The sequence below is a fragment of the Artemia franciscana genome, unplaced genomic scaffold, assembly GCF_032884065.1.
Source record: "Artemia franciscana unplaced genomic scaffold, ASM3288406v1 PGA_scaffold_67, whole genome shotgun sequence".
NCBI classification, from domain to species: Eukaryota; Metazoa; Arthropoda; class Branchiopoda; order Anostraca; family Artemiidae; genus Artemia; species Artemia franciscana.
Genome location: NW_027062705.1, coordinates 1,365,039 through 1,389,753, shown reverse-complemented (window position 1 = coordinate 1,389,753; position 24,715 = coordinate 1,365,039). Strand labels below are relative to the sequence as shown.

General features: G+C 36.9%; 1 protein-coding gene across 1 annotated transcript in view; it reads right to left on the bottom strand.

Moving 5' to 3' along the window:
- The window catches only part of LOC136042118 (alpha-aminoadipic semialdehyde synthase, mitochondrial-like), a 102,462-nt gene that overhangs the window by 58,397 nt on the left and 19,350 nt on the right, over positions 1 to 24,715 (bottom strand). Inside the window, exons 2-3 of the mRNA XM_065727016.1 lie at positions 21,477 to 21,632; positions 15,322 to 15,498 (exon numbers count right to left, since the gene is read on the bottom strand). Of these exons, the coding sequence (XP_065583088.1) occupies positions 15,322 to 15,498; positions 21,477 to 21,632 (333 nt within the window). The remainder of the gene's footprint in view (positions 1 to 15,321; positions 15,499 to 21,476; positions 21,633 to 24,715) is intronic.

The window sequence follows — 24,715 nt, the reverse complement described above, 5'->3', positions numbered from 1 at the left end:
TCAAAGCACTAAGCTGAAAAACGAGGCAACTTTTCACGGAAAACAAGAGCTAAGAGCTCATATGGCACTTGTGACGAGGCCAGAAGAGCTAAGAGCCAAGAGCTCATATGGTATGAGCTCTAACAAAATTCTAAGAATCAATAGATTGATTTACAAGGAAAAATCAAAGGCTTAATGCCGGTTAGGATTTAAAATAAGAGCTCCGAGTCACGATGTCCTTCTAAATATCAAAATTCATTAAGATCCGATCACCCACTCGTTATAAATTCACCCACAATTCACATATTCACCCGTTATAAGATCACCCACAAGTTATAAATACCTCATTTTTTCTAACTTTCCCTCTTCCTTTAGCCCAGATGGTCGAATCTGGGAAAACAACTTTATCAAGTAAATTTGTGCAGCTCCCTGACACGCCTACCAATTTTCATCGTCCTAGCATGTCAAGAAGCACCAAACTCGTCAAAGCACTGAACCCCTCCCCCCATCTCCCCCAAAGAGAGCGAATCCAATACGATTACGTCAATCACGTATCTACGACATTTGCTTATTCTATCCACCAAGCTTCATCCCAGATTCCTCCACTCTAAGCTTTTTCGAAGATGTCCGATTTCCCCCTCCAACTCCCCCCAATGTCAACAGATCTGGTCGGGAGTTGAAATAAGAGCTCTGAGACATGAATACCTTCTAAATATCAAATTTCATTAAGATGTGGTCACCGGTTCTTAAGTTAAAAATACCTCAATTTTTCAAATTTTCCCGGATTAACACCCCCCAGCTCGTCCAAAGAGAAATGATCCGTTTCAATTATGTCAATCACGTATCTAGAACTTGTGCTTATTCTTCCCATCAGATTTCATCCTGATCTTTACACTCTAAGCGTTTTCCAAGATTTCTGTTTCCCTCCTCCAGCCCACTGTGTCCCCGGATCCAATTCGAGTCGAAAATGGAGAATCTGAGACATAAGATCCTTCTAAACATCAAGTTTAATTAAGATCCGATCACCTATTCGTAAGATAAAAATACCCCAGTTTTCACGTTTTCCGAGAATTCCGGTTTCCCCCTCCAACTCCCCCCAATAACACAGGATCTGGTCGGAATTTAAAATAAGAGCTTTAAAGCACAAGATCCTTCTAAATATCAAATTTCATTTAGATCTGATAACCCATTCGTAAGTTACAAATAACTCATTTTTCCGAAATACCCCCCCCCCCCTCAACTCCAACAAAGAGAATGAATCCAGTCCGGTTATGTCAGTCACGTATCTTAGACTTGTTTTTATTCTTCCCATCCAATTTCTAAGTGGTTTCAGTTTCAAGAACTAAGAGCTTATATGGCACTTGTGACGACGTTAGAAGAGCTAAATGCCAAGAGCTCATATGGCATGAGCTCTAGCAAAATTCTTAGAATAAATAGATTGATTTCAAAGAAAAATCAAAGGCTTAATGCCGGTCGGGGTTTAAAATAAGAGCTCTGAGACACGAGGTCCTTCTAAATATCAAAATTCATTAAAATCCGAACACTCACTAATTAGTTTAAAATCCCCTCTTTTCTAATTTTTCCTCTCACTTCAGCCCCCAGATGGTCAGATCTGGGGAAACGATTTATCAAGTCAATTTGTGCAGGTCCCTGACACGCCTTCCAATTTCCATCGTCCTAGCATGTCCAGAAGCACCGAACTCCCCAAAGCACTGAACCCCCCCCCCAAACTCCCTCAAAGACAGCAGATTCAGTTCGATTACGCCAATCACGTATCTACGACATTTGATTCTTCTACCCACCAAGTTTCATCCTGATCTCTCCACTCTAAGCGTTTTTCCAAGATTTCCCCCTTCAACTCCCTCCTATGTCACCAGATCTGGTCGGGATTTGAAATAAGATCTCTGAGACATGAGTTCCTTCTAGATATCAAATTTCATTAAGATCCGCCATTCCGTTCTTAAGTTAAAAGCACCTCAATTTTCTAATTTTTCCGAATTAGCAACCCCCCCCCCAACACCAACTCCCCCGACTCCCAATTCAGTCGAGTTATGACAATCACGTATCTAGGACTTGTGCTTATTCTTCCCACCAAGTTTCATCCCAATCTCTCCACTCTAAGCGTTTTCCAATATTTCCCGTTTCCTCCTCCAACTCCCCCAGTATCACCGGAAATGGTTGGGATTTAAAATAGGAGCTCTGAGACATGAAGTCCTTCTATATTTCAAATTTCATCAAGATCCGATCACCCATTCAAAAGTTAAAAATACCTCTTTTTAATTTTTCCTCTCCCTCCAGCCCCCCAGATGGTCGATTCGGTGAAACGACTGTTATCAAGTCAACTTGTGAAGGTCCCTGACACGCCTACTAATTTTCATCATCCTAGAACGTCCAGAAGCACCAAAGTCCCCAAAGCACTGGAACCCCCCCCCCCCCCCAACTCCCCAAAAGAGAGCGGACCCGTTCTAATTATGTCCATCATGTATCTAAAACTTGTGCTTATTCTTCCCATCAAGTTTCATCCCGATCTTTCCACTCTAAGCGTTTTCCAAGATTTCCGGTTTCCAAGATTTCTGTTTCCCCCATCCAGCCCCCTATGTCCCCGGATCTGATTCAAATTGAAAATGGGGTATCTGGGACATAAGAAATTTCTATATATCAGGTTTCATTAATATCCGACCATCCATTCGTAAGACAAAGATACCTCAATTTTCACGTTTTCCAAGATTTCCGGTTTCCCCCTCCAACTCCCCCCAATGTCATTGGATCTGGTTGGGATTTTAAAACAAGAGTTTCGAAGCACAAAACCCTTCTAAATATGAAATTCAATTCTGATCTGATCACTCGTTCGTAAGTTACAAATACCTCTTTTTTCTAATTTTTCCGAATCATCCCCCCCATCTCCTCCAAAGAGAGCAGATCTGGTCCGGTTATGTCAGTCACGCATCTTGGACTTTTGCTTATTCCTCCCACCAAGTTTCATCCTGATCTCTCCACTCTAAGCGTTTTCCAAGATTTCCGGCTCCCCCCAATGACACTGGATCCGATCGGAATTTCAAATAAGAGATCTGAGTTACGAGGTCCTTGTAAATATGAAATTTCATTAAGATCCGATCACTCCTTCTTAAGTTTAAAATACAGCATTTTTTCTAATTTTCAGAATTAACCCTTCCCCCAACTCCCCCAAAGAGAGCGTATCCATTCCCTCAATGTCAATTACGTATCTAGGACTTGTGGTTATTTTTACCACCAAGTTTCATCCCGATCCCTCCATTCTAAGCGTTTTCCAAGATTTTAGGTTTCCCCCTCCAACTCCCCTCAATGTCATCGGATCCGGTCGGGATTTAAAATAAGAGCTTTGAGACACGATATCCTTCTAAATATCAAATTTCATTAAGATCCGATGAGCCGTTCGTAAGTTAAAAATATCTAATTTTTCGAATTAACCCCCCTCCCCCCAGATGGTCGAATCGGGGAAACGACTATTTCTAATTTAATCTGGTCTGATCGCTGATACGCCTGCCAAATTTCATCGTCCTAGCTTATCTGGAAATGCCTAAACTAGCAAAACCGGGACCGACAGACAGACAGAAATACCGACAGAATTTGCCTTTGATTTACTGGTGATTCAAGAATGATAACTATTATTTAGAACTATCTTGAAAGCAAAAATTTATCATATAAATACATTTGAAGGTATTTCAGAAAGCTGCTTTACAAAGCCATAACCAGAATTATTTTTCGTGGGAGGGGGGGGGGGTTGTCACACAAACACTTTCAAGTTTCATCTAGATCTCTCCACTCTTAAGCATTTTCCAAGATTCCTAGTTTCCAAGATTTCCCCCTCCACCACCCAATTTCCCTGGATCCGATCCGAATTGAAAATAGAGCATCTGAGACATAAAATCTTTCTATATATGAATTTTCGTTAAGATCCAATCACCCATTCGTAACATAAACATACCTTAATTTTCACGATTTTCCCTCCCTACAACCCCCCCCCCAAATGGTCGAATCTGAGAAACGACTGTTATCAAGTGAATTTGTGTCGGTCCCTGACACATCTACAAATTTTCATCGTCCTAGTACGTCCAGAAGCACCGAACTCGCCAAACAACCATTTCATTAAGATCCGGTCACCCGTTCTTGTGTAAAAATACCTCAATCTTTCTATTTTTTCCAAATTTACAACCCCAGCTCCCCCAAAGAGAACGGATCCGTTCCAAATATATCAATCACGTATCTATAACTTGTGCTTATTCTTCTCATGAAGTTTCATATCGATATCTCCACACTAAGCGTTTTCAAAGATTTCCGGTTTCCAAGATTTCTGTTTCCTCCCTCCAACCCTCTATGTCTTTTGATCCAATTCTAATTGAAAATAGAGCATCTGAGACATAAGATTCATCTATATATCAAGTTTCACTAAGATCCAATCACCCATTGGTAAGATACCTCGATTTTCACGTTTTCCAAGAATTCCGGTTTCTCCCTCCAACTCCCCTCAATGTCACTGTATCTGGTTGGGATTTAAAATTAGAGTTCTTTTGCACAAGATCCTTCTAGATATTCAATTTCATTAAGATCTGATGACCCGTTCGTAAGTTACAAATACCTCATTTTTTCTAATGTTTCTAATTTCTAATTTTTCTAATTCTTTTTCTAAATTTTTCGAGTCAAATCCCCCCCCAAATCCACCAAAGAGAGCGGATCCGGTCCGGTTATTTCAGTCAGGTATCTTGGACTTGTGTTTATTCTTCCCACCAAGTTTCACCCTGATCTCTCCGGTTTAAGCGTTGTCCAAGATTTCTGATTACCCCTCCCCCCTTTGACACTGGATCCAGTCGGGATTTAAAATAAGATACCTAAGCTACGAGATCCTTCTAAATATAAAATTTCATTAAGATATGACCATTCCTTCGTAAGTTAAAAATAGCTCATTTTTTCTAATTTTTCAGAATTAACCCTAGCCTCCCCCCAGCTCCCCCAAAGAGAGCGGATCCAGTCCAGTTAGGTCAGTCATGTATCTTGGACTTGTTTTTATTCTTACCATCCAGTTTCATCCTGATCTCTCGGCTTTAAGTATTTTATAAGATTTCCGGTCCCCTCCCCCCCCCCCCAATAACGCTGGATCCAGTTGAGATTTAGAACAAGAGATCTGAGTTACGAGGTCCTTCTAAATATGAGGTGTCATGAACATCCGATCACTCCTTCGTAAGTTAAAAATACGTCATTTTTTCTAATTTTTCAGAATTGACCTCCCCCCCCCCAGTTCCCCCAAATAGAGCGGATCCGTTCCAATTATATCAATCACGTATCTAAGACTTCTACTTATTTTTCCCACCAAGTTTCATCCCGATCCCTCCACTTTAGGCATTTTCCACGATTTTAGGTTCCCCCCCAAAACTCCCTCCAATGTCACCAGATCCGGTCGAGATTTAAAAAAAGAGCTTTGAGGCACGATATTCTTCTAAATATTAAATTTCATTGAGATCCGATCACCCGTTCATAAGTTAAAAATACTTCATTTTTTCTAATTTTTCAGAATCAACCCTCCCTCCCCCCATCTACACCAAAGAGAGCAGATCCGTTCCGGTTATGTCAATCATGTATCTAGGAATTGTGCTTATTTTTTTCCTCTAAGTTTCATCCCGATCCCTCCACTCTAAGTGTTTTCCAAGATTTTAGGTTTCCCCTTCCCCCCCCCCCCAATGTCACCAGATCCATTCGGGATTTAAAATAAGAGCTCTGAGACAAGATATCCTTCCAAACATCAAATTTCACTAAGATCTGATCAACCATTCGTAAGTTAAAAATACTTCATTTTTTCTATTTTTTCCGAATTAACCGCCCCTCCTTCCCCCCCCCCCCCCCCCAGATGGTCAAAATCAGGAAAACGACTATTTCTAATTTAATATGGTTCGGTCCCTGATATGCCTGCCAAATTTCATCGTCCTAGCTTTCCTGGAAGTGCCTAAAGTAGTAAACCCGGGACCGACAGACAGACAGACCAACAGAATTTGCGATTGCTATATGTCACTTGGTTAATATCAAGTGCCATAAAAACACAAAGGAACGACTAAAGAGGTCGGCCGCAATGAGATGTGCAAGAAAAGTGACTTTATTACTTTTTCCATCCAGAAAAACTAACAAAAAGTGACTATTCAGAGACATACAAAACAGAGGCACAGGGATTGTACAAATCCTAGTCAATACTTTTTCTTATATGTTGCCTCCAGCAGACTCTTCCAGTTTGGCGGTGGATGAGGAGGGTAAAATTATAATATTTCATTCATTTGTGTTGTTTTTCTAACCATTCATTATAAGAAGCAAATAGGAGACTAACAAAAATAACAAGGTTGTACTACTGCAGTACAACCTCACCCATCATCGTTATCTAATAAAGGGCAAATTCCAGCCCATAGTAACCAAGAGTAAAAAAAAAACGGGCTTAAACAAACTCTTTTCCCTGAGTAAAACTCAATAGTATTCAAGATAGAATATGTAACAAGATTGGTAACTGTTCGCCAAGTCAAACTTATATAAAATTACACATAACATTATATATACTTACTACAACATATTCCTATTGTAACTTTTATAATATTATAACGTTATGGTAAACACTATTATTACAACAGGAATACTACTCATGCAGAGAGAAACATAATAGCAGTATAATAAAATACAATGGCAAAATATATAATGAATGAGCATTTATTTATCAGGAAGGGTGGGGGGGTAAAGTGAAGGAAAAAACCTTCAGGAGTGACAAAAGAAGTATTTATTATTGCTTTAAAGTAGTTTTCAGGATTTTTCAGGGCTTCCTTAAACTATGCACCTGTGCTTAAGGCTTACCTATGGTTATGTCCAGGTATCGGGGGGGGGGGAGGGGGAGGCAATATTGTCATATCATAAAAAATTATAACTAGCAAGTGTTCAACTGAAATTTGAGTGGTCCTGCTCTTTTGTTACCATCGTAATCCAGAAGAGGCCAGTTAATGTCAACTGTACACGATGGAAAGAAATATCCTGATTTGACCAAACCTCTAGCAAAATATTTAGCCTAGGCCCAGTCTTTGGCATTTATATGAAAAAGTTTTGAATCCTTTAAAGGGTTGTCTTTCAAAAAATGTCACAAGAACACTTCAATTTGTTCTAATAAATGTTTTCACATATCTATGGGAGGTAATCATTAGCCAGGTTTACCTCTTAACTTTAAAGTAACTCTTAGGAATATGTTTCGCTGATGACCTGAAGTGGAAACAACACACGCAGGAGATGATCAAATGGGCAAATCCGGATATCCTATCGTTAAAACTCCTTACTCACCATGGTCTTTTAGCCCCACTCCTATTGCGTATTTTCTTACGTTTATCCGACCGCTGGTTGATTATACTTGTCCCGTTTTGGCATTTTGACCCGACTTCGGATCAGAAGGACCACCTGGGAAGGATCCAATTGCGAACTCTTCTGGTAGTTTCTAAATCCCCCTAAGTCAGGGCGCCATTTATCTAACTGTGAACACTTAAACATATCAAAAATCTTTAGTGATTTTAAATGTACCAGAAATAAGTTGTGGGTGACAGAAAGAAGGTACGGCAATTTTTGAACATTCTCAAAAGACTGTGAAGCAGTTTGAAGCTGCTTTTTTAGAGCCAGTTTCCTTGGTTAAAGCAGAAGTTTTACAATTTTCGGTTTTAGCGCCATCTAATATAAAGAAAAATCATTTCTGATAGAAAGTGCTGTTTTTGAATGACTAAGAGAGAAAAGAACCAAATGAAGTTCTAAATTAATAAAGGCGGATCAGGGCAATTATCTATAGTAACGTATGATGGCGGCTGTGACACAAGTAAATTTTGATACCTTTGCAGAAAGTGTGAATTTAAAGCTGGACTCGACCATCCGGTCCCACTCTGAAATTTCAAAGAAACTTGACTGTATGAACGCTGAGATTACAGAGCTGAAAACCCACTTTTCCTCGCACGGGAGTAAAATTGTAGCTCTTGAGAAGGATTCTATTCTACAAAAATCTCGCAGCAATAAGCTTGAAAAAAAGTTACCAGCTTTGAAGTCAAACAATGAAACGTAGTCACCCATAGTTTGCCGTCCGACCGCCCAGGTCAAAACACCAAGTCTAATGTTGAAAACCTTTTTGAAAAAAAATCCTTGGCCTAGCGGGTGATAGTGTTCATGTGAAAAAAATGTTACCATCTTCTTGATAAACCCACAAGCGGGATTACTTTGCGTAAAAGGTCCAAAGCAAAACAGTCCTCGTCTCATTACGTAATGTACTTGAGATCCAAAGCGTTTTTGAATCTGTTTCTAAACTCCAAATCCGGAATACGTATTACAACAGACCTACCACCAGCGCTGAACAACCATCGCAGCACTCTCCTAGTTAGAGGGAAAGAGCTACGTGAAAGAGGTGATGCGTTAATGACTCGTGTTAAACAAAGGGGTACAAATATAGGACTAAAGGTAAAAAAAGGACGCTAATCTCAACTGGCAGAAACATGAATAGTGTCCAAGTATTCTTTTTGAAATCAAGTAGAGCGTTGTTTATGTAAGTGTTCATACCGGTCTGATATCAGAATAAAGTGCAGTGTGAAATGATCCGTCTATTCTTGTGGAATGTCACGAGTGTTCTTCATCCAGCATTTTATATTATTTTTTTAGGCCTAAGCTTACTTTTTCAAGGTTTCTTTTTTGTTCTTACTGTGTATATTTTGCCATGTTGTGACTGAATTGGTCCAGCGATCACACAGTATGTGTATCTTTGACATTTGCAATTCTGTTATCTCTACTGTTTCATATTGGTTACGTGTTATCCCGACTTAACTGTCAGCACATAGAGTTCGAGACATCAGGTAACAAATGATTATTTGACTTTCAATGAGTATTAGTGAACCTTTGGTGGGGAGGCTGAGAGATATTGAAAAAAAATCAGCTTAGTCTGAAGGATTTTTACCAGTGAAACGCTCCATTAACAGATGAAGGTTATGACAAATGCTTCATCATATTCTCTGATTATTTAGCTCCCCGTTTAGTCTACATTCATCGGTAGGCAAGTATGGTAGAATTTACGAAAGAGCTCTGAGGAGAGCTTTCACTAATCACCCAGGTTTACTTGAGAGTTTGGATTCTATTGCTTCGCTTTTGATGACGATAAAATTGCCATTTTGGGTCTATGTGAAACTTGTCTCGGTAGCGAAAACCTTGTATAGTGTGTAGGTTATGATTTTATTTACTAACACGATCAAGTAGAGGGCAAACATTTTTGGTTCGAAATGGGATACCATGGGTAATTAAGAGTGAATTGTCTAGTATTGACAAGGAAGTGATTTCTGAAAGTCTGTTGATTGAGATTATGGTAAATACAAAAAAATTATTTGTTCGGTAATATACCGGCCACCCTTTGTGTCCTGAAATTTTTGGATATATATGAACACTTTTTAGACGAGATTGATGAAAATGAAGATCAGGTCGTGATTACGGAGGATTTTAATTGCAATATCCTATCTTGTGATAATATAAATTACGAACAGCGCAATCAACACACTGAAGAAAAGTCGCGTGATTTTCTGTACTTAAATTGCGTGAAATCGTTAGTTTCGTCATGTAGAATTCCTACAAGAACAGCAGAGCAAACTGCAACGTTATTAGATAATATTTTTACTTCAATTAATCCTTTCCAAACACGAGTTCATTTAAATGATCAGAATGATCACTGTATACGATCTCTGCTTAAATTATCGCCCTAAAAATGTGATGAATATTAAAAAAAAATTAGTGAAGTTAATATTTTGAAACTGTTTTCAGCATTGGATTGGAATTATATTCTGAAATCAAAGTGCCCCGAAGAGACTACAGTGATGTTCTTCGAAAAATTTCAAAATGCTATAAATGAAGTATGTCAATTTGTGTCTCGAAACTGTAAAAAATATGACACGCCACCTAAGCCGTGGATTTCACCGGGTATTTTGAGATCAATACAGGTAAAAAAATATAATTAAAAAATATGTTTCAGAGCCGAATCAGGATAATAAATCAAATTCTGTTAATTATAAAAACACACTAGATCTACGTTGCATGGGCAACGTGAGGTGTTGCGGCAACCTTCGTTCGGCTTCGCCGAGTAAAGTGTTGTGAGAGCAACACTTTGGTTTCGTTTCTTCATTTCGATTAAACGCTGAAGTTGTTAATCAGGATCTTAGAATAAATACTAGGTACACCAACTCGCAAAAGTTACAGGCCCCTCATCACTGAAGATGATTATAGCCCGACAGCCGATTATTATTTACAAGTCCCCTACATGTGGACCAACGGGTCCAATGCCTCGGGGCACTTTGATTCTTACCACTGGAACCAAATAGGTCTTACCATCAAATACACCGGAAACAAATAATAGGTACACCAACTAGCAAAACTTACGAACCCTTCATTGCCAAAGATGATTATGAGCTAAACAGTCAATTGTTGCTCAAAACTCCTCTATATGTCTCACAATTGGTATCGGTCTATTTTCGGTTTCAGTGTGTACCTTACTAATGTAGTTGTCAACCCCTTTAAACTTTCAAACTAGTATATCTCATGAAGAAATTTTTCTACCAAAATATGTATGACCTATACCTTAACCAGCTCATCAAGAGCTATCGACTGCCGTCGAAAAATAAAATCTATCTGTCTTAGTTCAAAAGTTAACTTTTTTGCTGAAGGCCAAGTTTCTAACGTCATCATTTAGAAAGTAGCAAAAGATAAACTCTAATTTCTTTAGCAGTAAGAGAACTTTTAAAGTTTCAGAGGCACACCTGATATCATTACTGTATCGGCCTATTTTTGGTTTCAGTGTGTACCTTACTACTATAGTTATCAACCCCTTTAAATATTCAAACTGGCATATCTTATGAAGGATTTTTTCTACCAAAAAATGGATGAAATCTACTTTGATCAGCTCATCAAGACCTATCAACTCCCGTCAAAAAAAAAAAAATGTCTGTCTCAGGTCAAAAGTTGACTTTTTTGCCGTAGGCCAAGTTTCTAACGTCATAAATTAGAAAGAAGCAAAGGATAAACTCTAATTTATTTAGCAATCAGTAACCTTTTAAAGTTTAAGATGTACATCTGATACCATTTCTCTACGAAATCCTAAGTGCAAAAAACCCGAATGATAAACTCAGCTGAAATCACGAACAGAAATGGGTAGAAAAACAAGCAAAAAAAAATCCATTTTGGCCCCAGGCAAGAGTTCTATGAAGCTTTCCAAAATGCAAAGTCATATTCATCAATCCCGCCTAAGGTCCACACTTTCTCTAAAAACCGCAGAGGTTAGACCCTTACCACTTTCTAGGAATAAGCTGGAATCGGGGTGCTAGAAAAAAAAAACACGACAAAACCAGTGTTCCTTTCGCAACACAGTAATCAAAATTGATTCGTAATGCAAAAAAATCTATAATTTGAGGCTCAATTTTTGCAATCGCAAGGTAGCCAAAAAAGACATGGAGGTTAATTGATTCGTTTTTTTTTAGATATAGAATTTATTTAAAAATTATTTAAAAACACAAAAAAATAAAAATTTGCCAAAAAACCTTATGGCTTGTGCGGCCATTCTCGAAACTACAAAACAAATCACTTATCAATGGATTACCCTAAAAAGCAAAAACACAAAACAAAACCAGCAAAAAAAGTCGCCACTTGAGACCCTGTACTACACTAACTTAATATAACGACACTATTACGCATCACTTCCGTACTTTATCTATATATGAAAAAAAAGAAGAAAAAATCATAAATCATAAATACCACAACGATGGTCCTTAAGCAGCCCACGAAAAGTCGGACTATCAGTCTCTTGTACTATATCATAAGGAAGGGACTCCCACATAGAAGGAAGAACATGGCGAATCGAAAATGCAGACCTTGCAGACCTTTTAATAAGTTTTCTAATCGCTGACGAATTCCTTGTCTCATATTCAGGCTCATCTCTCTCAAACACACCAACCAAAAATTCAGGTGCATTTTTATGCAATATATCAAACATAAATAGATCCTTATAAAAATTAAAAAGACCTGAAACTGGTAAAATATTATTTTTTTTATAACTATCTCTAACTGATATACAATTATCACAATTGACAAGAACCCGAATCGCCGAATTTTGAAAAGCACGTAATGACCTCAAATGTGTTTGAAAAGTAGATGACCACACCGAACAACAATAAAGCAAATAAGGGTGGTAAGGTAAGGATACGGCATTAGACTTTACAGTCCCTACTGGCGGTGCTGATCTCCGTTTCTTGGCCCTTCAGCCAGGAAGTGCAATGGGGGGTTGGGGGCCAACCATCGTGTGCTTTCGCACACCCTTCCTGTTTACCTTTCCCAGATTTTTCCAGGTACCCATTTACTACCGTAAGTACCTACCACCACCATTAGACAAATTAATGTTCCTGTCTCCTGTCACTGAACCCAAGGTGATGAACATTGTTACGCTTATGAAACATGGCTATTCCGAAGCGTAAGACGGTTCTTTTTCTAACCTTGTGAAAGTAGTTATGGCAGGTATTACAACTGTATTTACACATATAATAAATTTAATATTTCAGGCTGGAGTTTTTCCCACTTCTTTTTTAATTCTGTCTGCGTTTTGTAAAATTGTAGAAAGAGCGTTATATAATCGGATGTATAATTTTTTTTTGAAAAATCAGAATTGTTTTCAAAGGTTCAATTTGGTTTTCAAAAAAAAAAAATGGGACTGAGCATCCTATGATCATTATTAACCAGTTTGTGAATGATTATCTTGACAAATTACAAATTGCTGCAACCCTGTTCCTGGACGTTCAAAAAACGTTCGACTCAATTTCTCATTTGATTAATTTTCTAAGCTTAATAATTCGGAGATTCGTAAGAAAGCATTGGAGTTAGTAAAATCTTATCTTTCTGAGAGATCGCAAGTTACTGTAATAAATAATTCTGCTTCTTCTTTCCTTCCACTATTATTATCGGTTGGTGTCCCTCAGGGTTCAATAATGGGAACTCTTTTCTTTCTTATTTATATTAACGATATGTATTTTGCTACAGCCTCAGCTTCTCTAGATACACAGTTTGATGATGATACAGATGCTTCTGTGTGCGGTAAACCTTTAAATGAGCTTCAAATAAATATTTTCCATATATACAGTCCTATTTCCAAATGGATTGATGACAATAAACTTATGCTTAACAAAAAAAAAAAGAGAAAAACTTCTTACTGTGGTTTTTGTTATTATTATTTATTGCAGTGTTTGATGCAGGTTTCCACAATTAACTAACGGTTGCGTTATGCTTGAACGGTTTACTGTCTATTGAAAGAGTGAAAAGTATTGGTTATTTAAGGGTGGTTATCGACGAGAATCTTTCATGGAAGGATCACATCACAGTTGTTCGTGCGAAAGCATCACAGAGCGTTGGCATAATGAACCGGTTAAAACAGTTAACTCTTTACTCAGCACTTAGGTCACTTTATTTTACTTTAGTACAATCTCAATTTGATTATGCGGCATTGGTTTACCTAAGAACGTTTCAGTCTAATCTTATCTCACTTCAAAAGATTCAGAACAAGGCTGCTCGTGTCCTATTTCTATTGTCTATTATTCCTATTGTCTCCTTCTCTTTTCTACTTATTCCTAGTTTTTCTAGTTATCTCCTTCTAGTTATTCCTATTGTCTCCTTCCCTTTTGCCAAACAAATCAATCACAAAATAGTTATTTAATATTGTGGATACTCTCCCGGTGAGTCTTAGCGTACAGTCATCTATATTTTTGTTTAAAGTTAAATTCGACCGTGAGGAGCTTCCTAAGTATTTTTATCAAATGAACCTGTGTTCTCTGTGTCCCAAAATGTCCATTTCCATTCGACCTGGGCCTCTTCTATTAATCCCTTTACCAGAATGTGAGAGGTCAATATTTACAGTGCGGTAAATGATTACTTTGATTTGGTCAAATTTGCTGCATCTACAGATATAATATTGTCACCATTAAATCTCGGCTCCAAACGTAGCTCATTCAATGATTTAAAAGTTAAAAACTTATTCCTGGTGTAAAATGGTATCTTATATTTAATGTTTTTATTATTTTGTGATTTTTTAGATATGATTTTTCTACACTTCCTGGCCACTGCGATTGAGATGTACATTTATTAAGAAAAGAAAACAAAAATTATTCACCATTCGCCTGCCAAGAAAGGCAATAAGCTTGTAAGGGCAAGCGAAGTTATCACCCTCAGCTAATTAAAACCACATCCAAATCACGCTGTATTGCTATTGTAATAAATAAACTTAAACCTTGAACCTTGCTCCCTTAAAACTCTTTCGACACGCCGTGATGAATTGTGTCTTATGTTTAGTGTGGGTATTTTGGCAAATTGACGGCTTCACGAAATCCCCCCCCTCCTTTAATTTCTTTTCACAAACACTGATCCCAAGAAAAAATAGCTGAGCCAGTGTCTAAAATTAACACCATCTAAGTTATGCAAACAGTTTTGTTCCCTTGTTTGTTTATTCGTTGTCGATTTAGAAGTTTTTTTTTTAATTTGAAATTGAATTTATTCTATTTTAATGTTTGTTTTTCAGCAAGTTAAATATTTATGTGTCTTGGGTTGGACTTTGACTCTGTGTTATTTTTTAGTTAGCATAAAAAATTGTATCACGACGACTATGGTTGTGATTTTTATATATTTAGTGCTTTATCTGCTATTGTGACAAGAATAACCACCAATCAGGATGACCGTGTAGGGTATTTGACTATAAAATCGTTTGAGAAATTTCATAGAATTTTTACTAAAAAAAAATGAAAATGTAAGGCAACGTTAAAACTCATTACAGAACAAAACTACCCAAGAGATCGGATGGAGGAGGGGAGAGTTACGTAAGTAGCTTTTTGATGCTAACGTTCTAAAATCCATAGAAATTTAATAGTTTTCGCTCAGTAATATTTTCTTTATTCGTGCCTAATCTGTCGCTAAACAGTGCAAAACGGCTTATATTAGCACTCTATTGTGGTATTTTTTTCATTTATCCGAACGAGTTGTGGAACTTTAAATTTACGTTTGAAATGGCTCCTTCAGATATTCTAAGCAACTGGTTCAAAACATCTCCCCAGAAAAAAGAAGGAAAGACTATCTTCCCCGTCACATGACCAAACCAGTGTGAACCTCAATATTTGTTTTCTTGCTAAGAACTATAGATTTGGAACCAGTTACTCCTTTTTAATGCGGGGAAGGGGGCGGGGGTTCCCTATCCTGTATTTTGAGAAACACCTCGGTTGGGGGTAATAACTTTTAACGAATACCCATAGTAAACCAGCATACCTTTTCCAAAATTGCATCCAGTAAAGGCATATTGGCCTCTTGAGCCTTTATTGTATGGGAAAAGAAACAGTACGTTCTATTTGGAATTAAGGCATCTATTGGTACTTGCTTAACACCAAGGATCAATGGTGCTTCAGAAATGTCTTCCTGTATAACAGCTCCTGCATTTGCATAAGCCTAAAACAAAATAATAGTACAGTCATTTATTAAAAAAGGAATTCTATCACAACCTATGTAAGTATTTTAACTAAGCGGGTTTCATATATGCACATAAAGGGACACACGTATAGCTAGGGGGTGCTCCTCTAAAAAAAAACATAATCATACAGTGTTCTATTCCCAGGAGAGAAATTTCACCTGTTAGTTTTGCGTTTTTACTGGATATTAGCATGTAGATATGAACTTCAGGGGTTTATGTAAACACCTTTGAGGCCTCAGGGGTCCTCCTACAGGACCCTGGAATCATGATTCTGGAATCTTAGGGCCTAGAGTCCTGTAAATCCACCACCAAAAACTAGAAGGCATAGTAGGTGTTCCAATGTCTATTGCTTTCCATTAATATCCTCTGAAAACCGAAAAGTGAAGGTTCTATTTCTCGACGAGTGTTATATGCATTTGCATGATACCAACCCCTGGCAAAGAAAGAAATATGAGAATTCTTGGGATCTAAACAAATTCTTTGAAAATTCTCAATGCATTTTGAAATTTGCATCAAATAAACTTTGGGTACACACTTCTAAACATCACTCATCATAATGTCAAAAAAAGTAAAAAAAAAAAAATAATATATAATCTAACCTATTACAGAGACAGAGCAATGTTTTCGTGTTGCTAAAGGTGAATAGAGCACTTGATAATTGACTTAATCAGCATCTAATTTGGGCAACTAGATATAAGTGAATCGAGTGCCTTCAGCTTATTCACAACTGAAGTGATACTTAGAATAGAGATATCTTAAAACTGAGGCATCAAGCAGTAAAACTTTTAGTCGTTAATGAATTCTGAGAAAAGATGCACAAATGTATTGACGTCACTAGTCGACAGCAGCAAATCATTATCATCTCTTACTTTAAGTTTAGTCAGTTTTACCACCACGATATTCTGAGCTGTATCATGAGATTTTCGAGGATCAGATTTGTGTGTTTTAATTATTATCTTAGTACCTTAATTTTCATCCAAACATCTTATTTTATGCACAATTGTAACGCTACTTTCTTAGACTGCTTCATAGGCCTGCAAAGCAACTGTATGGTCTGTAAAACCGCATTTATTTGGCATATCGTTAAAGCTAAGGACTCTACTGTTTATAAATGATCATCACATAATACAACACGACCTCCAAAGTTTACTACAAAACGTATCTGTAACATGTAACCAACTCCTTGGTCGCGGGCCAGGAATTACTGGTACACGCAATATTAACAACTTGAATTTTTCGCATAAATCTATGTCGTCTGTACTGTTCATAAGTGAGAGGACATATGGAAGAAATATTCTGGGGATTGAGTGAAAGTCTCTCCCCAGAATGTTGATTAACGGTAAGTCTTCAATGGTCTCAAATTCGTTTATTAGTACAATGAATTATTGTCAGGTTAATACACTTGAATAATACGGTTAAAGGGGTGGTTAAATCTTTGATCTCTCTGAAACTTTAAATTTGTTCATAAATTAAACCATTTATATCGGAGGTACAGTGTTTAACACTACCTGTTTCCAGCTCTTCCAGGGTGTCAAGAGGAGACACTGGTAGGATGGGGGAAGGCATCAGCTGCTTTGGTTTGAGTTAGACTGGCGGCTTGGGATTTAATTCTATAAAAAGGACTAAAGAACAGAAAGGTCTTTGGCGGCTCTACGTTGACAGAGGTGCAGCTTTTTGCATCCCGTTTCCTAGACCTCACAGTACTGTCCTGGAACGGAGCTTTTATCTTCTGGGGAAAGTTACGCGCACATTAGCGCAACAGTTCATGAAACACAGGCCAAAAGAAAATGTTTCAAACAAAAATGTGTGGTAGAGCAAAACAATCGTTACGACAGCCGTAAAAGCCCGGACAAACACGAAGAAATGTGCAATTTTCCACTTTTCTTCACCACCGCTTGCGTGAAACCTACAAACGAGTAACTTACCGGTAGGTTTGAAATTAGGTGATATAGAATTTGTTTACTCAGGCAGGAAGGATGGGGTAAATAGACAAGGAGTAGGGCTCATGATCAATAAGAAAGCTGCTAAGTCTTGTTAAGGCTGGGAAGGTATTAATAATAGAATACTAATTGCTCCTTTTGTGACTAAGAAGTTCAGGGTATCAGTTATAGTAGTATATGGCCCTATTGAATCGACTGATGGAGACACTAATGACTCAGATGGATTTTACTTACAGTTACAGGAGCAAATAGACAGGGTTCCAGGTAGAAATTTAGTGTTTTTACTAGATTTCAACACCCAGGTCGGTAAAAATAGGGATAGATGGTATGCTAGCCAAGGTAAATTTAGCGTAGGAAAAGAAAACAGTAATAACTGCAGACTTCTGCAATTTTGTAGGCATAGCAATGTAGTTATAACCAATACGGTGTTTGGTCATAAAACGGCCCATAAGTTGACGTGGTATTCACTTGATGGTAAGACAGGAAAACTTATTGATTATGTTATAGTAAACCGAATACTGGCAGGATCAATGCAAGATACAATGCTATTGATGTTAAAAGTAAACATTACCATCTAGTAGTGTCTAGGGTTAATTTAAAGCTGAAACTACGGAAGGGTAGCTACCTCCCGGGAAGTTATGATGTTGGTAGACTCCAGGATGAGAATTTGAGAGAAACTTTCCAGCAACAGTTGAATACTAAGCTTGAGAATTCAAAATTTTACGATGTGGAAGATGGTTGGAATAATTTTAGAAAAATAAATTTGTGAAAATGTTGATGGTGTCTTAGGGAAGAAAGTTAAGACTGCAGCTAGGAAAATTAGTGAAAAAGTTTTATGTTTAATAGAGAGAAGAAGGGGTTTGTACAAGAATTATCTGAGTGATAGATCATATGAAAACAAAAGGAATGTAAAGAAAGTGGAGAAAGCATTAAAATATGGAGATGTGACAGCTAGGTAACTAACTGTTTAGCTAAGGAGATGTGAAGTGGAGGCCGTGGATAAAATTACCGAGGATCTGGAAGATACAGCTAAACGGCATAATAGCAAAATATTGTACTGGCATGTTAATAAATTGAGAGGGAGTAGTCTATCTGGACTTGTCCCAGTTACAAATAGGAGCGGGACCACAATTAGTGATAAGGAAAGAGTTAAAGAGAGATGGGCGGAACATTTTGAGAATGTCCCATACCGAGATACATTTGCAGGACAAGATATAGAGGAAAATGAAAAAGTTCTTAATACCTTTGATGTAAAGCAAGATTTTTTTTTTGTGAGGAAGCAACAGCACTGAAAGGATTAAGAAATAATAAGGCTCCAGGTGCTGATAGTGTGGTAAATGATTTTCTTAAATATGGTGGCTCCGAGGTTAGAAATAAGTTACTAAAGATTATGAACATGATTTTTTTAAAGGGGAAGTACCTAACGATTTTGGGAAGACCTTAAATAAGCCACTTTATAAGAAAGGTGATAAAATTGAGTGTCGTAATTATCGAGGCATTAGTATGGTCTCTGTAGGTATCAAATCACTAAGTAGTATGATACGTTTTAGACTGAGAGGTGCTATAGACAAAGTTTTAAGAAGAACAGTGCAGTTTCAGAAAAGGTAGAGGAAGTGAAGACCAAATTTTTATTCTTAGGGTAATAGTTGAGAAGTGCCTTATTTGTCAACATCTTTGGTCCTCAGTTTTACAGATGTGAGCAAGCGTTCGATTCTGTTGATAGAAGAGCTTCAGCAAAGCTCTTACCAGAAAACACATTAAAGGGATTAGTTCTATGTACGAGGGTAAGAAATAAGGTTAGCAGCGGGTTCTGCATTGGATCAGGAGTTAAGTCGGGTTGTGTTCTATCCCCCTATATGTGGCTCAGTTTGATGGACTTTGTCTTAAAGAGCACAGGAGACCGAGGAATCAAATGGGGAGGAACAACTCTCCTGAACCTAGATTATGCTGATGATTTCAGGGTATTATTCAGGGTATTATCCAGATTATTCAGGGTATTAGAATAGGTTTGAAAATCAATCTTAAGAAGACAAAGTCACTAACGCTAGGAATAAGAGGAGATGAAAAGGTGACGCTGGGTAACGAAAAGATTGATCAAGTAGCCAGCTTCACTTTCCTTGGCAGTAATATTAGTAAAGACAATGGGAGCAGTGAAGACGTTAAAAGCAGAATAACAAAGGCTCACTGTGTTTTTTCACAATGAAAGAAGGTTTGGAAGAATAGGAAAATAATTCTGCAAACCAAGATTAGAATATTGGTAGGTACAATAATGACAGTGGTCAAATATGGCTCTGAAGTATGGGCGCTCTGAAAAGCGGATAAAAATTTACTAGATGTTTTCTAGAGAAATAACCTACGGATTGTTCTGGGTAGCTGGCTGACTGACCGTTTTTCAAACAGTAGGCTGTACGAAAAGTGTGGTTTAATTCCGCTTTCTAGGGCTATAATGAAAGAAAGATTGAGATAGTTAGGGCACGGTCTACGGGTGAAGGATGACAGATTGTCGAAGATTGTCCTTTTCGGCCAACTATCTAGGGTTAAATGGAAAGCAGGTCGTCATTATCTTGGGTGGGAGGATGTCGTAAAGAAAGATTTAAAGGAAATGGAGACTTCTTGAGAGAGTATAAAGAGGGAGGCTTTGAAAAGATTGAGATGGAGGAGGAGGTTGCGTAGCTGTCTTAGCCTCAGGCAGCTTGGTGCTGCGGTGAGTTGTTAGCAGTAGTAGTAGTGGTAGTGTGGGGTCAGGAAAACGAATATGACTGCTTACTTCACTAAAGATGCTTAGTATACTTTTTCTTTCGACAGGGGGTTCTCCTTCTCTCTACAAGGATACACCAAGACTGAGAAGAGCCTGAACAGGTGGCAGATAAACATGGAGTAGAGACAGAGCTTACTCTGCAGTTTGTGGTTAGTCTAAGGACATCCAACAGTTACCCCAATTGGTTATCTCCATCTGCGCACACTTTTTCAGTCCCTGGATGGAATAAAAAATTGCGACCAGCATATTTTACCGGGTACGATACGATCCGTCAGCTGCACTCATTTCACAAGTGCTGAGGTCTTGCCACTGATTTGTTAATGAAAAAGTCACAGAATTTCATATTCACAGAATTTCTTTGGTAAATCACGCACACCTTACTGATATACACACATCTACATAACAAACCTCAGAAGTTCTTTCGTATCAAATGACAAAAGTTAATGTCTCAGGACAATGACTGAACAAAGCTTCTAAAATAGTTAGTTTCCTAAGGGTTCCAGTGCTAATCACTTCAAATAGTTAAGAAGTACAATTTTTTCAATTAGTGAAGTACAACTGGATCTAAATAAAGCTCGGTCTAGTTTATTTATCAATTAAAATAACAGAAGTTAGCGAGGGACTTAAGAATAAAATACATTTAGTCTAAATTTCACAGTAGCATCCTATGTTCTATCCTACAGTCTGCAAATCAAATATACAGGCTTTACAATTAAAGTAAAAAAAAGAAATATGAGCTTCTGTTTAGAGCACAACTAGAGGCGTTTTTCTTAAGGAATTTCCTTAGCAAAAAATTTTCAATGAGAATCAAGAATGGCCCAAAAGTGTGGTTTTAGTCTATTTTTTTTTTACAAACTGTCATATGGAAGATCTTGAGAGAATTTTTTTAGCCGAATATTTTCAACGAGAATTTATAATGACTCAAAAATGCCTTCTTTGCTTAACGTGTTTTAGAAAGTCAAATACAAGGTCTTGAAGATTTTTTTTTTTTTTAATTCAAATATTTTCAGTGAGGATTATTAACTGCTCAAAAACCTCTTCTTTGTTAAACTTTTTAAGCAAATGTCAAATGCGAGTTATTATAGATATTGGAATTTCCTCAGTCAGAATTTCTACTGAGGGTTGATTATGGCTCAAAAACCTTTTCTTTGCCATATTTTCCACTTTTTCAATTTTTTATTTACGTTAAATGCAGGGTTTGCATTCAACATAAAAATAAAAAAGATAGGTTGTATTTCATATACCAAAAACTACATACTTGCATAGGATAAGCGCGTCGGTTAGAGGGCTGCACTATCACTTTCGCTCCAGACTTCACAAGCTTCCTTACATTACTGGGACATAATGGAGCTCTTCTCTCCCATACTGACTGATCTTCCCGTCGAATAGCCAATGTCTTCCCATTTAAATCATGCTATAATTAAATGATAGGATGAACGGCGATATCCTGTGTTAGAAATATCTTGCAAGCAAGGCACTATGGGATAGAGGGCGGTTAAAAAATGGAAATGGCCTTATCGTAAATTAACGCTTTCTTTTGCTCATCAGATATATACTCTAGTTAAGAGAAATACAAAAAGCAATTTATAAGAACCTAAGTTGATATCTCAGACCTATATATCACCAAATTTGATGGGGGAAAAGAAAACAGTAATGGCTAAGGTATAACAATTTACTTATAACCAATTCGGTGTTTGGTCATAAAATGGCCCATAAATTAACATGGTATTCACTTGATATTGAGACAGCAAACCTTATTGACTATGTTATTGTAAACCGAAGACTGGCAGGATCAATACAAGATACCATGGTATATAGGAGTGCTGTTATTGATACTAAAAGTATTAAATAAAAAAAGTAGCTTTTTTAACTGAAAGTAAGGAGCAACATTAAAACTTAAAACGAACAGAAATTAATTCGTATATGAAATGGGTTGTCCCCTCCTCAACGCCTCGCTCTTTACGCAAAAGTTTTTAATTGTTTTAAAAAGTAGAATTGTGGCAAAGAGTCAAACTTTAGCGTAAAGAGCGAGGGATTGCGGAGGGGACAACCCATTTCATATACGGAGTAATTTCTGTTCGTTTTAAGTTTTGATGTCGCTCCTTACTCTCAGTTAAAAAAACTAGTTTTTTTTATTTAATTTCTGAACGTTTTTGAACGTTTTTGAAAATTACAGATTACCATCGGGTAGTGTCTAAGGTTAATTTAAAGCTGAAATTTCCGAAGGGTAACTACCTTCCAGAAAGTTATGATGTTGATAGACTCCAGGATGAGAATTTGAGAGAAAATTTCCAGGAACAGTCGAATACTAAACTGGAGAGTTTAAAATTTGATAAAGTGGAAGATAGATGGAATAATTTTGGGAAAACAATTCGTGAAGTTGCTGATGGTGTCCCAGGGAAGAAAGTTAAAACCACAGCTAGGATTATTAGTGAAAAGACTTTAAGCTTAATGGAGAAAAAAGAAGGGGCTTGTACAAGAATTATCTGAGTGATAGATCATACCCAAAGAAAAGAATGTTAAGAAAGTGGAGAAAGCATTAAAAAATGAACTAAGGAGCTGTGAAGTGGAGGCCACGGATAAAATTGCCGAGAATCTGGAAGATGCAGCAACGCTGCATAGTAGTAAAATATTGTACATGCATGTTAATAAATTGAAAGGGAGTAGTGCCTAAAGTGCCTAAAGTAGCAAAACCCGGACCGACAGACCAACAGACAGACCAACAGAAATTGCGATTTCTATATGTCACTTGGTTAATACCAAGTGCCATAAAAACACATCTACAATATCTCGGGAATGGCTAAGGTATTAAGGTGAAACTTCCTTGGAATGTTGAAAGGTATACTGAAGTAAACCCAAAGACTTTATGTGCATCCAGGTTGTCAAAAGAGCATGTTTATAATATCTAAGGTATGGTTAAGGGTACAAATTAACAGCTGAAACTGTGAGGTAATGTTGGGCAGGGAGGTCAAGTAGATTCTAAAATTTTAACATGGTGGGATGAACAAGAGCTCATCAGTAACAGAAAATTCTTGACAAATGTAGCTGCATTGATTCTTGCTGTGAAGTGTTATTTTTCTGTTGACCTAATATAACATTTCAGGCTGTGAAGACAACACTAAATATTTCAGAATCAAGGCAAACCTCAACTAGAAACGAATCTGATTCCATTGACTCTTAACATCCTTAAAAATGTTTCTTTTAAACAACAAATCAGAACTGGTTTAATAAATAAGCTCAAAAGGCATTTACTTAAAAAAATGCACTTAAACTAAAATACAGTGCAACATAATTCTTAAGATGAAATGGTCAGTCAATATTTGTCTTTTCTTAGGTTTGTAGCATGATGGAGGATTGTTTCTCACCTATAAAAACCCAAAAATTACATTGATTTTCAACCCATTTGCTTGAACAATATTCCCCATACCAATCTATCCAAAGCTCAATAGTTGAACTACCATTAAAACGTGGTGCAAAAGAAAAATCAGGAAATTTGTTCCTGAAAACTAAATATATCTCGAAGTGTTTTTTTTCCTTTTTTAAGGTTCGCAATTCCATAATTGCTGAAACCTTCAGGAACAAACATAGATAAATACTAAGCTTTCAATCTGCAGCAATTAGTACTATTTCGTAATTATTGCTAGGATGGTGATTTTAATTCTTTTTTTGTGGATGATATGACAAATAAATACATATTGCTCAAAATACAATTGTTTTCAGTTAAGCTTAAATGAGTTTCTGGTCTTTAAAAAGATTGGAGGGCATTAGCCCTACTCCTATTAATGGTAGTTTCTGTACGTTTTAAGTTATATCTGATTATTTACTACAGTTTCTATATTTTCTGGGTTTCATCTCTTTATTAATAATGATTTATATCTGTTTTAAGCTTTTGACTTTATTTATGCACATCTTTGGTTTAACATAGCTCTTTACTTTTCCACAAACAATGTCTTTTGTGGCAAAATTTGTTTTTCAAAATTACTATTAAGGCAAGGCAAAATGTCCAAAAATTATTTTAAAGATGAAAAACAAGATATGCCTTTTCAATAAATAAAGATGCCATATTCTAACCTGCATGTTTTTTTAAAGCTAACCTTCGGTTAATGAATTTGATTCATAAGGCAATGGCTAATATATAAGATGAGATAGGATATTTAATTTCAAAATATGACTATTACAAGCCCAGAAGGACTGAATTTACATTTCAGAATCATAAAACCATAAAAATAAAAATCATGAAACTAGCACAACAACTAAAAAACTGGCTAAATAATTTCAAAAACAACAGAATTAAATAGGCAAAGCCATTCATTAGTAAAAAAAAAACTAAGCAGTAAATTGTCAGAAAGTTAAAAAGCAAAACTAAAAAAACGTGAGATTAATTTGTGTTGAAAAGGTTTAAAAGAGAACATATAAACAAAGGAGAGGGAGCAAAAGAATCAAATGAACATAAAACTTGGGCATCACCAGTACCAAAGAAAAAAAAAGGAAAAACTA